The sequence below is a fragment of the Camelina sativa genome, chromosome 8 (assembly GCF_030686135.1).
Source record: "Camelina sativa cultivar CO46 ecotype springtype chromosome 8, ASM3068613v1".
In the NCBI taxonomy this organism is placed as follows: domain Eukaryota; kingdom Viridiplantae; phylum Streptophyta; class Magnoliopsida; order Brassicales; family Brassicaceae; genus Camelina; species Camelina sativa.
This window is the reverse complement of record NC_141887.1, coordinates 10,222,410-10,236,252: the sequence shown is the minus strand read 5'-3', so window position 1 is coordinate 10,236,252 and position 13,843 is coordinate 10,222,410. Positions and strand designations below refer to the sequence as shown.

Genomic DNA, 13,843 nt, shown 5'->3' with positions numbered 1-13,843 from the left:
GCCACGTGTCGTCATGAAACCGTAGAGTTGGGAGCATGTGTTCGGAAATCCGGAGCATGTGCTCCTGGGTCTAAAATCAGCTTTTCTGCTCCAATTCAACTCCTTTCTGCTCCGATTGCTCCTGCTGTTCCAATCCTTGCTTTTAGCTTCCTAGCCTCTTATTATAACCTGAAAAGGACTCAAACAACTACAAAACTATCAAATAAACGGGGTCAAAGTGAGTCAAAACCGTAACATATCAGTAATCATTGATAGTGTTCTAAAACGTTCCAGTTTGGTGAATCATGGATTACAAATCTATCTTCCCCATGAATAATAATACTCTGTGGACTGAGTTATGGCCAACCATATCAGATCATAAAAATTTGGGACATTTAAATCTTACACCAATCGCTTGTTGAAAATAAATTTGTGTGTAGTTTGTTCAATCGTTTTAGGTATATATAATCAATTCAATAAAAGAAAGAGGTGTTTCTCTCCAGAGCATGTCACCTCAGCCTCAACATTGAAGTAGGTGTTGACACCTCAGTAAAAATCTCTATCCTATCAAATTATAACATTTATCAGCTCATCTGATTTTACTCATACGTGGAGTAAACAAAAGAGAAGCGAAGGAGAGAGTGTTTTATCTTATGCTTCTTCATCGTCGTTTTATATGAAAGAGAGCATTTTTTCAAATTCTTCGATTTGTTCTTCTTCTTCGTCGCCGTTTTGGTTATTTCTTCTTCGACATGGTGTTTTTTTTTATTCGATCTACCAAAATCTATGTCTTTATGCTCAATTGCTTCTTCGCCGAACTGAAGATGACAGTTTCTTTCTTTGGGTGCTTGAAATTTACAATTTGTTTTTTGTCTTTGTTGGATTCATCAAGATGTTGTAGTGTGTTATATTGGGGCATACTTCTTGTGCTTGAAATTTGCAATATGTTTTTTTGTCTTTATTGGATTAATCAAGATTCTGTAGTGTGTTATATTGGGGATTTCATTGAATTGAATATTGGTTCTTCACCTCTGATTCTTATTTATCATTGTTCACCAATACTTGGTTAATATTGTAAGCAATTAGTCATTAGATAAGGCTCGGATCATTGAAATGAGTTTTGCTTTTTCAGATGAGCTATTAGTGAGTGATGCTTTAAGTGTTAGTGAGTCCTGCTTTGTTCGACAGTTCCATGAATCTCCCAACGTTTGGATTAGAATATAGATTTTTGCTTTCTAATGACTGCAACAATATGGAGCGTTTGTTGTCATGCGATTTGATCCTTGGAGATTGAACATAAGTTTTCATGTTTCAATTACCATAATTCTATGCTTATATGTCTTTTTCTTTTGGGGATTAAGGAAGATTTATAGGCTGTGAATTTGATTTATTGTTTTAATTGTAAGTTATGTGTTTGAAACTTGTAATTGTAGGAGATCCGAGGGAGGGAAACATGAGTTCTCCGGTGAAAGAGGATACTCGGAGAGTTTTCATTTCTAAGGGAGCGCAGGATTGGTGAAAGGTTTGCTCTGTAATAACTGAAACAATTGGGAGCGTTTGTTGTCTAGCCATTGGTTCTTTTGGTATTTTACATAAGTTTTCATGATCTGATGTTTGATGCATTTGGTGTTTTAACAAGTCATTGTTGTAGTCTGTTGGTAGTGTTCGTTACTGTATTATCTGGAGTAGGGCCTTCAGAGTGACAGGAATGACTTCTATGGTGGAGAGTCTACTTCACTTTTCAACAATAAGGTTCTTCTCTATGAATTTTATTTAAAGATATATGGTCATTTAAGGGGGTTTCCTATTAGTTTAAGATAATTTGTTTGGAACCTGAAAGTGAATCGTAGAGTAGTGTTAAAATAACTTTAGGAGAAAATAAAATAAGTTGTAGCTACATATTGTGGTCTTAGAATTTTAAATCCCAAATAAGATTAATAAAAATTAAACATAGTGCATGTAGTCGATGAAGCGATAGATTTCCTTGTATATAAAACATTCATCGCAAACTTCATCAAATTCTCCAACAACACATGTATTCCCAATTTCAATCTTAGTTAGAAGGAGATCATAGTCACAGTATTTCCTCACGTTCAATTCTAGAATGATATGACGACAATTTTGCTGGCATTGTCTTACCACCTGCAGCCCTTGATTCTTCCACAGTTGAGTAACATAGTTGGATCCTTCTTCAAACTGCATTTTTCTGATTAAAATCATTCTGTAAACATACATGGCCGAGAAATGAATAGCTTCAGCGGCATAAGAAATTTTAGCTAGGCCTGTAGAAATTTTCTTTATGTAATCATAATCAGTAAGACCACACAAAAACATAGCATGTATATTTCCAGCCTTAGCACATTCAGTTTAAAATTTGATATTTTTTGGAATCTTATTCCATGGTGATGGAAAAAATTCAGCAAGATTTAGATTCTTAACAACATATGAGAAGTTTGAATGAGTTTTTTCCCGAGGTTAATCCATGTTCTTCTTATGTCTGTTAGATGCATTGTGCACCTTAAACTAAGTATTAAAATAAAAATATTTGAATGAGTATTTTTTTGAATGAGTATTTTCCCAAGGTTAATCCGTGTTCTTCTTATGTCTGTTAGATGCATTGTGCACCTTGAATTAAGTCTTGATAAGTTTTCATATAAGTGACATTGAACGACACTATTGTATATACATGGAATATATTTGAATTAAAAGCTTTATCAAGATAATGAAGGCCACATTGTAAACACCTATAATCAATGCATAATCTTAAAGTCTAAATTCATGTATCAAATGTATTTCTCCTAAGCGAGTAAAACATATAGGACTCTTCCAGTTTCTGTATTAACTACACAACAAACCTATATATATACCTTATTTTTCCATCTGGTTTACAAGCTACTAAATCATTATCGTCCTTCTTTTCTCATATTGTAAGTTAGCTGGATTTTCATGGCTCTATTCCTATTATCTTACTTCATATCTCATTTTATAGAATTTAGTTCTTTTATTTATTAGTTTTTGTTTTACTTGCTTCTTTTAGTGTCAATGGATTCACAAGAAGCGAATTTAGCTACTCTAATATCCAAGAAGATACCTCTCGATGATCTGGTCATAGGGAAAACTAGGCAACATGTTGATGTTCATATGTTGCGTATGTGGGAAGCACGAAACTTCAAACTCAACGGAACACTCATGAGTGTGGATATATTATTTTTGGATGAGAAGGTACTTTCGGTTTTTAATCTTTCACATGAAGTTCTTTTAAATCAATAAATGAAGCAGATATAATTTATTATAAGTATAATTGTGTAGGAAAATATAATTCAAGGATCATTTTTTCACCGCCGAATTGGCAAATTTGAAGACCATCTTGAAGAAAGGAAAATGTACCTTATTAGCAATTTCGAAGTTCTTACCACCTACAACTATTACAAAGTGACGTACAATCCATTTACTATCAGAGTTTTGGATTCAACTCAGATTGTTGAACTTCCTGAAGATATCTGTTCAATCACAGGTTGAAAAATTCAGGCTATACACTAATGCTGAAATTAACAAATTTATCGGGACCAATATCCACTTGTTCACTACGTGTTTATGTTTTTCCAAATTAGATGTCATGGGATAAATATTGAAAGTTCAAGGGTCTAATTTGGAAGATTCTACCTTAACTGAAAGGATCATCCTCCTTCTCTTGCTAGAAAAGTTAATATCTAATGTTATTTGTAATTGATTTTTTGACATTTGTTAAAGTATAAATTAACATTCTATTTTAAAAATGAGCAGCAATGAATCAGTACGAGTTACACTTTAGGATGAGCAAGCATCAACCTTTCGTCAGCAATTCCAGCAAACTAATCGAGAAAACGGTGTCATAGTATGCACTTGTTTGAACCCAAAAATATTTGCAGGTACTTATAATATTTATATCTCAATGTGTACATTTTTCCCCTCATATACTATATTTTAATATTAAAAACAATTTAGGCAAAAAGTCTTTAAACTCAAGTGGAGCAACGAAGACATATATGTCAATGATGAGTTAGAAGCAGTTCAAGAGTTTATTAAAAAGGTAAATACATAAACTTACAAATGTTCATAGTATTAATAAGTCAATTGCTAATGTAATAAAATATTTAAACAGGATGGGAATGGACAACAAAACAAAACCTCCAACAATAGTCGAACAAAATAATATGAAAAACAAATTGAAAGTTTAGACTATTGGCCAAATATTTGAATAAATATATAGTAGAACAACAGAGGTATTATGAATTTATGTTACGTACTTATTGTAATAAATATGTTATATTAATGCAATTCTATTAACGAATTAGTTGAACTGATACAATGTCAGGAAAAAGATTTACTTTGTCAAGCAAAAGTGATTGGCATTTCTGATCGCAATGGATGAAAATATTTGTCTTGTGCTATGTTCTCTAAGAAGCTTGGTCGGTCTGCCATATCTTTGATATGTAACTCTTGTAACACAAGCACCACAATTGGAGTTGCTAGGTAAACTATATACATCTTCTACTTCCTGTGACTTAGAAACAACATTTTAATATACTGTTATATTTACACAGGTTTAGAGTGGAATTAGAGGTTGAAAGTGGTGATAGAACTACCAAATTTATCTTATTGGACCGAGATGTAAGAAAACTTACACACACAACAGTTGTAGATATTACTAATTCAGAGGTACGCAAAATTATAAACTACAATTTAAATAAATAATATATTCATATACTTATTCATCTTATTCTAATATGTGTTAACACAGGAGATGGAAGGTGATGAAATTCCTACGATAGAAAATATTCCAAAATGCCTTACAGAAATTGTTGGCTGAACAATGAAATTTCAAATCAAGATCACTGAATACAACTTTCGACCATCCTCCCAAGTTTTCATTGTTTCTCAGGTCATGAAAACATGTTAGGAGATTTAGATGTCATTAACAATACAACAAAGGTAATTTTATAAATTTTATATGTTTAAATTGTCACTATTTAAATCTATTAGTATTCTATGTAGGGAGATGGAACAACCACATATGCCAAAGTTACAAAATATGAGGAGATTAAAATAGAAAATGGGAAAAGAGCTCCAACTTTCGAAGAAGAGGACGAAAATAAATCCAAAAAGAAACGGCCGATCAAAACAACTTAATATGTGATGGTCAAGATATTTACAAAAATATTTGGCAGTTTAAAGTTCTACATCTCTAAGTCGTTAAGATTTTTATTCTACATCTTCAAGTCTTTTACATTTTAATTCTACATGCCAAACTCCTCGATTTAAATTCTACATTCTGTATTCTTCTCTAATCTTCTAACAATTGTATCTTACATATACAGTAATTTTAAATTCCCAAAAATAAACATTTAAAATACTAACTGAAAGAATCATCGTAGATCAAGGGTCATTGATGTCATTGTATTAATATAGACAAATTTAATTTGTTAGTGTTAAAGTAAGCAAAACTAAAAAGTGAGTGTGATTTAAAAAATTAAATACGACTTGTTTGAAAGTTTTAACAGATTGAAAACATTATATGACTATTTTCTCATCAAATTTACACCGACTTTGTTGAACTGAATCATGTTTAGATCGATACTGGACTGAAACATGGTGTTGAAGGTGTGAAGACACTTATTGAAGAAGGATTCAGCGACTCAATATCTCGATTCAATTTGGGACAGAAATACAAGTTTCACACAGTTTGATTTCCTCCACATCTCCTTGGTTGTGATGCCTGTCACAGTAATAGTACTAGTAGTATATATTTGTAGATGCTCTTTCTAAAAGTAATAAATTATTATTCTAAACTGGAAGAAACTTCTGTTATGTCTATCATTAGACTTCTGGAATAAAGCACAAAAAAATCTAAACTTTAACTCATAAATCAGTGGAGACAAAAAAAATAAGATTGACCGTTCAATAATAATGTATTACATATGAAACATGTCATCAAATTTAAAAGGAAAAATAATTATATTTAGTTCAACCTCATTAATGAAACATAATTTAAAAATATTAATCATGATTCATGAACATTGTTACTTACATACAATAATGATAATATGTTATGTCTATCGAAACATTTTCAGGAAATAATAATTATTATTTATAGAAATTCAACTACTTCCGCCATCATAATCAACAGAAGGTAACTTAGAAAAAAAATAAACATCTCGTCAACAACCTCTCAGAAGCTTACATGCATGCAGCAATCTGGTAAGAATCAAACACAATACTTAAACGTAATGACTAAATAGTTCTTCACTATGTATAGAATATCATTTCCTTTATTTATTTTCTATTTTCATACATAATTACTACGATTTAAGACTTTACAATGGGACCACCTAAGAGGAAAGCTGAATCAACCAATAAATCTACAACAACCTTAAACAGATCGAAAAGAGTGCAAAAACTCCGCCTAAAGAGACCAGGTTAGTGAAAACTAATTTTTTAAACAATTTTATTTTATTATGTTTAGTGAAAACTAATAGAAAAAATTGTGCACTCCACAGTCAAATCAAAGAACAATGTTACTCCAATAGATACATACATCTATGTTCATCCAATAGGTAAACGCATATATATTTTAAATAATTATGACTATACAGTCAACTATTCTATAACTATACAGTATATAACATCCAAATCATAATTCTGAGGAAAAATTAAAATCTCTTTAAACATTATCAATATGATTATTTAATTATTTTCCCAGTTATTACGTTATCAATATGATTTTTATGGAAGGAAAATCATTTTTTTTTCAAAAATCTCTATACAAAACAAATAACTCAAACCAATATAATATATATATATATTATAAGTGAAAATTAAGCTAAAAATTTAATTAAATATTTGTAATGATAAATATATAGTAATTCAGTTATTTACAATATTAAATATTAACTAAAATAAAAGTAAAAATAAGTAATTTGTGACGGAACTTAGTTGACTGATATTTTGGTTTTCTTTATTGATCAGAATTAAAACATTGTTTTCAAATAATAAAATAAGACTTTTGTTATTTTCTTAATGTGAAATAAATTTTCATTAAAAGAAGATACGAGAAAGAAAATTCATAATCTTGTGTTTTTGCTAAGAGGATGTCATTCAAGTGGTTACCTTATAAATATTAAAATGCATAAAGCATACAATAAAATTTGAGCAAAATCAGAATACTAAATTCAAATATCTAATTACAAGACTTTTGACTACTCAATCTTATTTACCTTAAACAATAATTAATTATTAAAAATAGTCTGTATAACAACAAGTTCAAAAACAAATTAATAAAAAATTACAAACAACATACAAAAAAACACAACAAAATAGTAATAAAAAGGGAAAAAAAATCAACATGTGGCGTAGCGCGGGTATTATATAAATATTATAAAACAAAAAAATAATAAATCAAAAAATTAATAATTAATAAATAATAAATAGTATAACAACAAATAAGGAAAAACCATTCACTACAATACGTTTTCCTACTGCAAAAATTGAAGGATATTAGTCGGAAACAGTTGTTTCTCACTGTTTTCCTACGAAAAAAGAAGGAGGTAATAGCCCGAAGGAAATCAAAATTAGTGAAAATTTGGAAGGGAATATCATTCGAAATTCCTACCAAACAACTTCCGAAGGAAAAATCGAAGGAAAGATGAAAGAAAGGAGAAGGGCAGTAGCATCCATTTTCCTTCGATATATTGGACGAAATTGTGTCCTTCATTTTTTCCTACGAAAAGTTCTCACATTTTTCCTTCCAAACTTTTCATTCTATTTCCCTTCGAATTTTTCTGTCCATATACCTTCGAAAATGTAATTCTATTTTCCTTCAAAAACTTCATTCTTTTTCAACCAAAACTTGTTCCTGTATCAAACCCCCAACTAATTCCTTTTTTCTTGTTTCCAATTTGTTTTGCATTTTTATAAATTCAATTTAAAAAAAAAAATTGAAGCAATTCATACTTCATGCCTCCAAAAAACAGTATTACAATACATACAATCCATACAATTTACAACTTTTCACTAGCTAAATAAAGAAATGATCAAGGTTGGGTCGCGTCATCATCATCTTTGTAACAACCTGTCCTGTAGACCCCACTAGCCCCCCCGCTAGCTGCCCCAACGGACCGTCTGTGCACCCTGCTAGCCCCCCGCTAGCCGTCCCAACGGACCCCAACCTGGCCCTGCAGGGCATCGATCCTAACCCATCACTCTGGATATCCAAATCCAACAGTAGGTTATTGGTGCACCAAGAGTTCCTCGAACCCTGGTCCCCACCCTTTAGCAACCTTCCCACAGGACAAGCTGTCACCAATTGATCTGCATGTCAATTGGTGACAGCTTGTCTTGTGGGAAGGTTGTTAAAGGATGCGGACCAGGGTTCGAGAAACGCCTGGCACACCAATAACCTACTGGTGGATTTGGATGAATAGTTCCTATCCACGGTGAGGGGTTAGGATCGATGCCCTGCAGGTCCAGCTTGGGGTCCGTTGGGGCAGCTAGCGGGGGGCTCGTAGGGTCCGCGGGACGGGTTGTCACAATCTTCGACGGTTCGTGGCACCGGGTAGCCAGGTGGTCGTATATCAGGAAACCAATCTAAGAGGAGTTTGTTGCATTCCATGAGATACTTGATCTGAGCGTCTTTCTCCTCATTGTGAGCCTTCAAAGTTTGAATCTCCTCTTGTAATTTAGGAATCTGTTGTGGAACTGAAGACGAAGACAGGCATTCATCATCGAAAATGTTACCAAAGCCATAATGTTTCCCTCTAACCTTCGGTACAACCTATAATAAAAACCAAGACATGTAAATTAATCTCATTGGATAGAGATTGTAGAAGCTGAGCATAATATGAAAATGAATGAGTTAGTAAGTAGTTGTGTAAGAGTAACTTACACCACGCATAATAGAGTTAATCTCCTCTCGTGTAAGAGGGTCTGGCTGAACCAAAGCATCACCATCAGGTTGGCGCTGAGATTGGATAAGCTCCACCTGACTCGAAGCCAAATCAAGATAGTGTTTTGTCTTCATATCGCTAATGGTTCGGGTCTTCTTGTCTAAGTGTGTTTGTTCCATGAAATGAATCATATTAGGCTCCGTTCCTAGTTCAATTGTCTTACAAAACAGAAACATTAGTTAGTAATAGAAACAGAAACAATAGGAGATGATCAAATTCTAAAACAGAACTGAAGTGAATTCGAAAAGCAGAACAGAATTATAAAACCAGAGGTGAGTAAAATGATTTGATAAATCATAACTGATGAAGACAATGAAACTTGAAAAATATTAACAGAACTACTTACCATCTCATCCCAACGTCGTTCATATGTTTTGGCACCGTTGTTGTGTTTAGCAACCCCTAAACCACCCGTTTTACTTCCTCGATTGGTAGAGTTTTGGGCTGCAACCTCAATGGGTTTTTCATCTGTCCACATCTTGATGTAACCATCAAATAGATTTTTCTTTGCCTTCATCCATTCTCGTAAGTTGTCAGCACCTTTTTCCTTCCATGTTACCTTCCAGTCACAGACATTTGCTTTAAAAGATGCTTTTGCTTTCTTAGTGTAGTGTGTGCGAACATACTCTGTAATGCTTGGGTCCCAGTTGAACTCTTGCTGTAGATGGTCGAATGATTAATTAGAAACCATGTACCAATTATCTTACTTAAAACATATACCAAAGAAAGCATTCATTTACCGCAAATGCTCGGAACCATCAGTTTTTAATTTCTGGTGGGAGAGACCGATAGGTTGGATATGAGTTTGGGAGATCAGATTTCAACATCTTTAGGATCTGCTTCGTAATCTTACCGGTCTTGTCATGTCTAAACCTGCAATATAATTGATCAACAAATGAGTCAAAAACTTTTTGATATCTTACAAAATCTGAAGGCAAGTAAGCTGTTCCTTGACGGTCTGGACATCGGACTGGGAGGTGTATGCGTCCTGGAGCACTTAGCAAATCATTTACATCGGCAAGAATAGGGACAACAACTTATTCATACTCATCTGGTGGTGAATTTGACTCATTTGGTTCACTACCGTTACCGGTGTGTTGATTGCGGCGATTTTGCATAAACCTTGGAGAATCGTTTAAGGAGTAGCTTGGTGTATTGCTATCATAACGGTGTTGCTGTTCTGTCATAAAACGTTCATAGTTCTGATGAGTATTCTCCTGAAAAATTCATAACACAAAATAAATTTGTAAGATGAATTGACTCCAAATATAAATTGACTCAACAAATAAATGACTTGTATGCTTTCCAAGGATCGAACAATAGAAAGTTTATAGTACAATTGGATAGAACGAATTATGATGTTTGAGGAGTGAAATGTATATTTTTGAAAGTGAAATCGATGAGAAACAAAGCGATCTCGCAAGGGAAACACCACAGCTCTGTTTAGGAGGTTAATAAGTGAAAAACTAGTCTGAGTATCTTAGATTTTTACTTCCATCGATTTTGTTCAATGTAGGCATATAGCCCAGTAACAAAAACTGTCTTCGTTAAAGCCTATTATCATAAATTGATTTTGGCAAAGCCCCATTACAAATCTGTTTTCTTCAAATGCCCAATTCCCAAAATTGTCTTCTTTGTTATTTTTAGTAATATTTCTATAAAAAGTTTAAATTTTCCATTTTTTTATTAATGAAGTAAATGTTTCATGTTAGGTATATTTTGTAAGTTAAATTTTTTTTTTTAAGTTATAAAATTTTAATTAAATTAAAGATTTTTTATGCTTTACGAATTTACTTTGGTTTAGTTTTTAGTTCGAATCGGATGAATATTCAGATGAAGCGGAATCAAACTTGTCATTAAACTCGCCAACCTCTTCTTCAAAAACTTCCAAAATATCATCAATGGTGATCTCTTCTTCTAATTCTCCTGGCACCGTATCATCATGATTATGTTCAACAGAAGATATGTTCCCTACATATGTTTGTTGCAAAGGGCCATTATCTATTACTCTGCATACTCTTCCTCTTGGGCTTATTTGCGTAACAGTAACCCACGAATCTTGATTTTTGGTAATGCGAGGATAGGGGATGTAACATACTTGGTCTCCTTGGGATGCGAGAATGAAAGGGTCATATCTATCAATTTTCCTTGACGTTCTTACTGCAGTTACACCAAATTTATCTAAACGTACTCCCCTCTCGATCGATGGATCATACCAATCACACATGAAAACTATGCATTTCAAATTAATAACTCCTGGGAACTTAATCTCCAAAACCTCCTGCAAAACACCGTAATATATTATATTACCGGCTTGCGTACTAATCCTGGAATTGATCGTTGTTCTTCTGTTGTACACCATCAGCTCTCTCGTGCGGAACACTTTGAATGCATATCCACGTGTATAGTAAGTCGGTGAACTTTGTGCAAACGACAATGGACCATCTACCAACTCTTCTAACCAGGTGTGTAATCGTTCACCTCTATTGTTGCATGTGTGCACCTGTATCAAAAGAAGTCCATTAAGTAGCATGTCACTCAGCAAGAAGTTACTTACTTATTCAAAATACTCACATAAAATTTCATCCACTGTACAAACTCATTCTGTTTTTTTTTGTTGGCAAGAGTATCCTCAGCATAATGTGGATAAGATGCTCGCAACTGCTCGAGATAAATCCTTGACAGATAATATATCTAAAATAAATACAAATTATTAAACGAGTATGAAATTTTGTTTAACTTAAACATACCTCTCATATGGCCATAGTTCCTCACAATTCAACAAAAAGTAGGTATGCAAGTGTTTTACTTCAATTTCTGTAAGCCACCGCTTAGTTGGTTTCCCACTTAACCGCCCAATTTGTGAGAATATATCTGGAACCTGGGTTACGTAATGTGGTTTTTTTCCACCATCATCGTAACGGCTTGGTTTTCTACTCTTTGTTTGAACACTTGGTGGAAAGTAGTGGGCAGCAAAGTAAGATATTTCTTTGTTGATGCTTTGAGCAATAATAGAACCTTTCACTTTGCTTAAAATCTTCACCTTCTTTTTCAAGTGAAACATGAATCTTTCAAATGGGTACATCCACCTATATTGAACAGCCCCCCCCCCCCCCCAGTTATGCCTCTCTGGGAAGATGTATTGAGAGATGTTCCATTACATCGAAGAAAGACGGTGGAAATATTTTTTCCCGATTACATATAAGAACTGGTATGTTGTCAGATAATTGTCTAATATCAGCTGGCTCAAGTGATCGTGTACAAAGGTATCTGGAAAAGCACTAATTCCTGAGTTATGAAAAAAGAATACATCAATATATGTATATATATATTTGTTTTATGAAAAAATTTAATCTAAAAACACAAAAATAAAGGTTACCAGCGATAGCTTCATGTTCGTTTTTGGGGAGGAGGTTGATAAATGCAAAAGGTAGTAATCATTGCATAAATACATGACAATCATGACTTTTCATACCTGATAATCGACCTACTTGGTTGTCAACACAGTTTCGTAGGTTGGAAGCATATCCATCAGGAAATTAAACTTTTCGAATAATCCACCTAAAAAATGCATCTTTAGCATCTCCATCTAATTTGAATCTTGGTATTGGACCTCTTCCACTTGGTAAGACATGTAAATGAGGTCGATTTCATATTGAAGGTAAGTTTAATCTCGATTTGACATTGTCTTTTGTCTTCCCTGGGACATTTAAAATTGTATTTATCAAGTTATCGAAGACATTCTTCTCAATGTGCATGACATCTAGATTGTGTCTCAACAAGAGATTTTTCCAATAAGGCAACTCTAAAAAAATACTATGTTTCTGCCAGTTGTGGAACTCTCCATAACCATCTATTGGATTATGCACACTCCCCCGCAAGATGTTGTCTTCTCCACTCCAAAATACCTAAGCTACATCAATATATTTTCAACATATAGCTCAGGCGGTGGACCATCTGAAACTACTCGATTTTTCTTGAACATTTTTTTGGTACGGCGGTAAGGATGTGACCCATGTAGGAAACGTCTATGACAGTTAAACCAACTTGTTTTCCTTCTATGTTTTAACTGAAATGCATCTGTACTATCCTGACAGTACGGGCATGATAATGGCCCTCACGTTGTCCATCCTGATAACATTCCGTATGATGGAAAATCGCTAATAGTCCACATTAGCACCGCATGCATCATAAAATTTTGCTGCCAGGAGACATCATAGGCTTGAACTCCGTGCTCCCATAGAACTTGTAACTCATGAATCAAAGGTTATAAGAAGCCATCAAGGGATCTCTTTGGGTGTTCTGGACCAGGAACAAGGATAGACAGAATGTTTAATATGTGTGGGATTTTAGATAGGCAGTATGACTTACATAGAAAAAATATTATCAGTTTCCTTCCATTTTCCTACCAAAAAATTCCTATTCCAACCACAATCCCAATTGATTGCACTACTTGGTTTTGTTTTTGCATGTCGACATAATCAACTATCATCCCAATTGATCCTATCGCAATCCTTCTTCTCATTTTCCTACGAATTTTCTTTCGAAATTTAATTTCGTAGGAAAGTCGAAGGAGACTATATATTTCCCTTCAATTTTCCTTCGGCTCTTCCTTCGTGAAAAGTTTCGTAGGAAATGAAAGGAAATACTCCTTCTCAATTCCTTCTCCTACTTATCCTTTAATATTCATTCGCTTTTCCTTCGATTATTCCTCCAAAATTATTTTCCAACGGATTTTCGAAGGAAATTTCCTTCCCGTTACTCATGTCGTTTTGCGTAGGAATGTTCTTTCATATTCCTACGACCAGTTTTTTCCATCAACATTTAGAAGGATTTCCGAAGGACATTACTCTTTTTAAAATATTTGAAGAAAAATTCGTAGG

The 13,843-nt window shown here is 33.5% G+C and overlaps 2 protein-coding genes and 1 pseudogene across 2 annotated transcripts; all 3 read right to left on the bottom strand.

Annotated features, from left to right (window-relative positions):
• Positions 1 to 6,195: 6,195 nt before the first annotated feature.
• Positions 6,196 to 10,458, bottom strand: LOC147939887 (uncharacterized). The gene is made up of 7 exons (XM_087461074.1): positions 10,453 to 10,458; positions 10,051 to 10,177; positions 9,814 to 9,833; positions 9,307 to 9,618; positions 8,900 to 9,118; positions 8,567 to 8,788; positions 6,196 to 6,213 (listed from the first exon to the last, which is right to left on the bottom strand). The coding sequence occupies exons 1-7, from the start codon at positions 10,456 to 10,458 to the stop codon at positions 6,196 to 6,198; spliced, it is 924 nt and encodes a 307-aa protein (XP_087317200.1).
• Positions 10,459 to 10,767: 309 nt separating this feature from the next.
• On the bottom strand, positions 10,768 to 11,493 carry LOC147939886 (uncharacterized). The gene is made up of 2 exons (XM_087461073.1): positions 10,918 to 11,493; positions 10,768 to 10,830 (listed from the first exon to the last, which is right to left on the bottom strand). Exons 1-2 carry the CDS (start codon positions 11,491 to 11,493, stop codon positions 10,768 to 10,770), a joined length of 639 nt encoding a protein of 212 aa, XP_087317199.1.
• Positions 11,494 to 11,700: 207 nt separating this feature from the next.
• Positions 11,701 to 13,149, bottom strand: LOC147939885 (uncharacterized; annotated as a pseudogene).
• Positions 13,150 to 13,843: the final 694 nt, after the last annotated feature.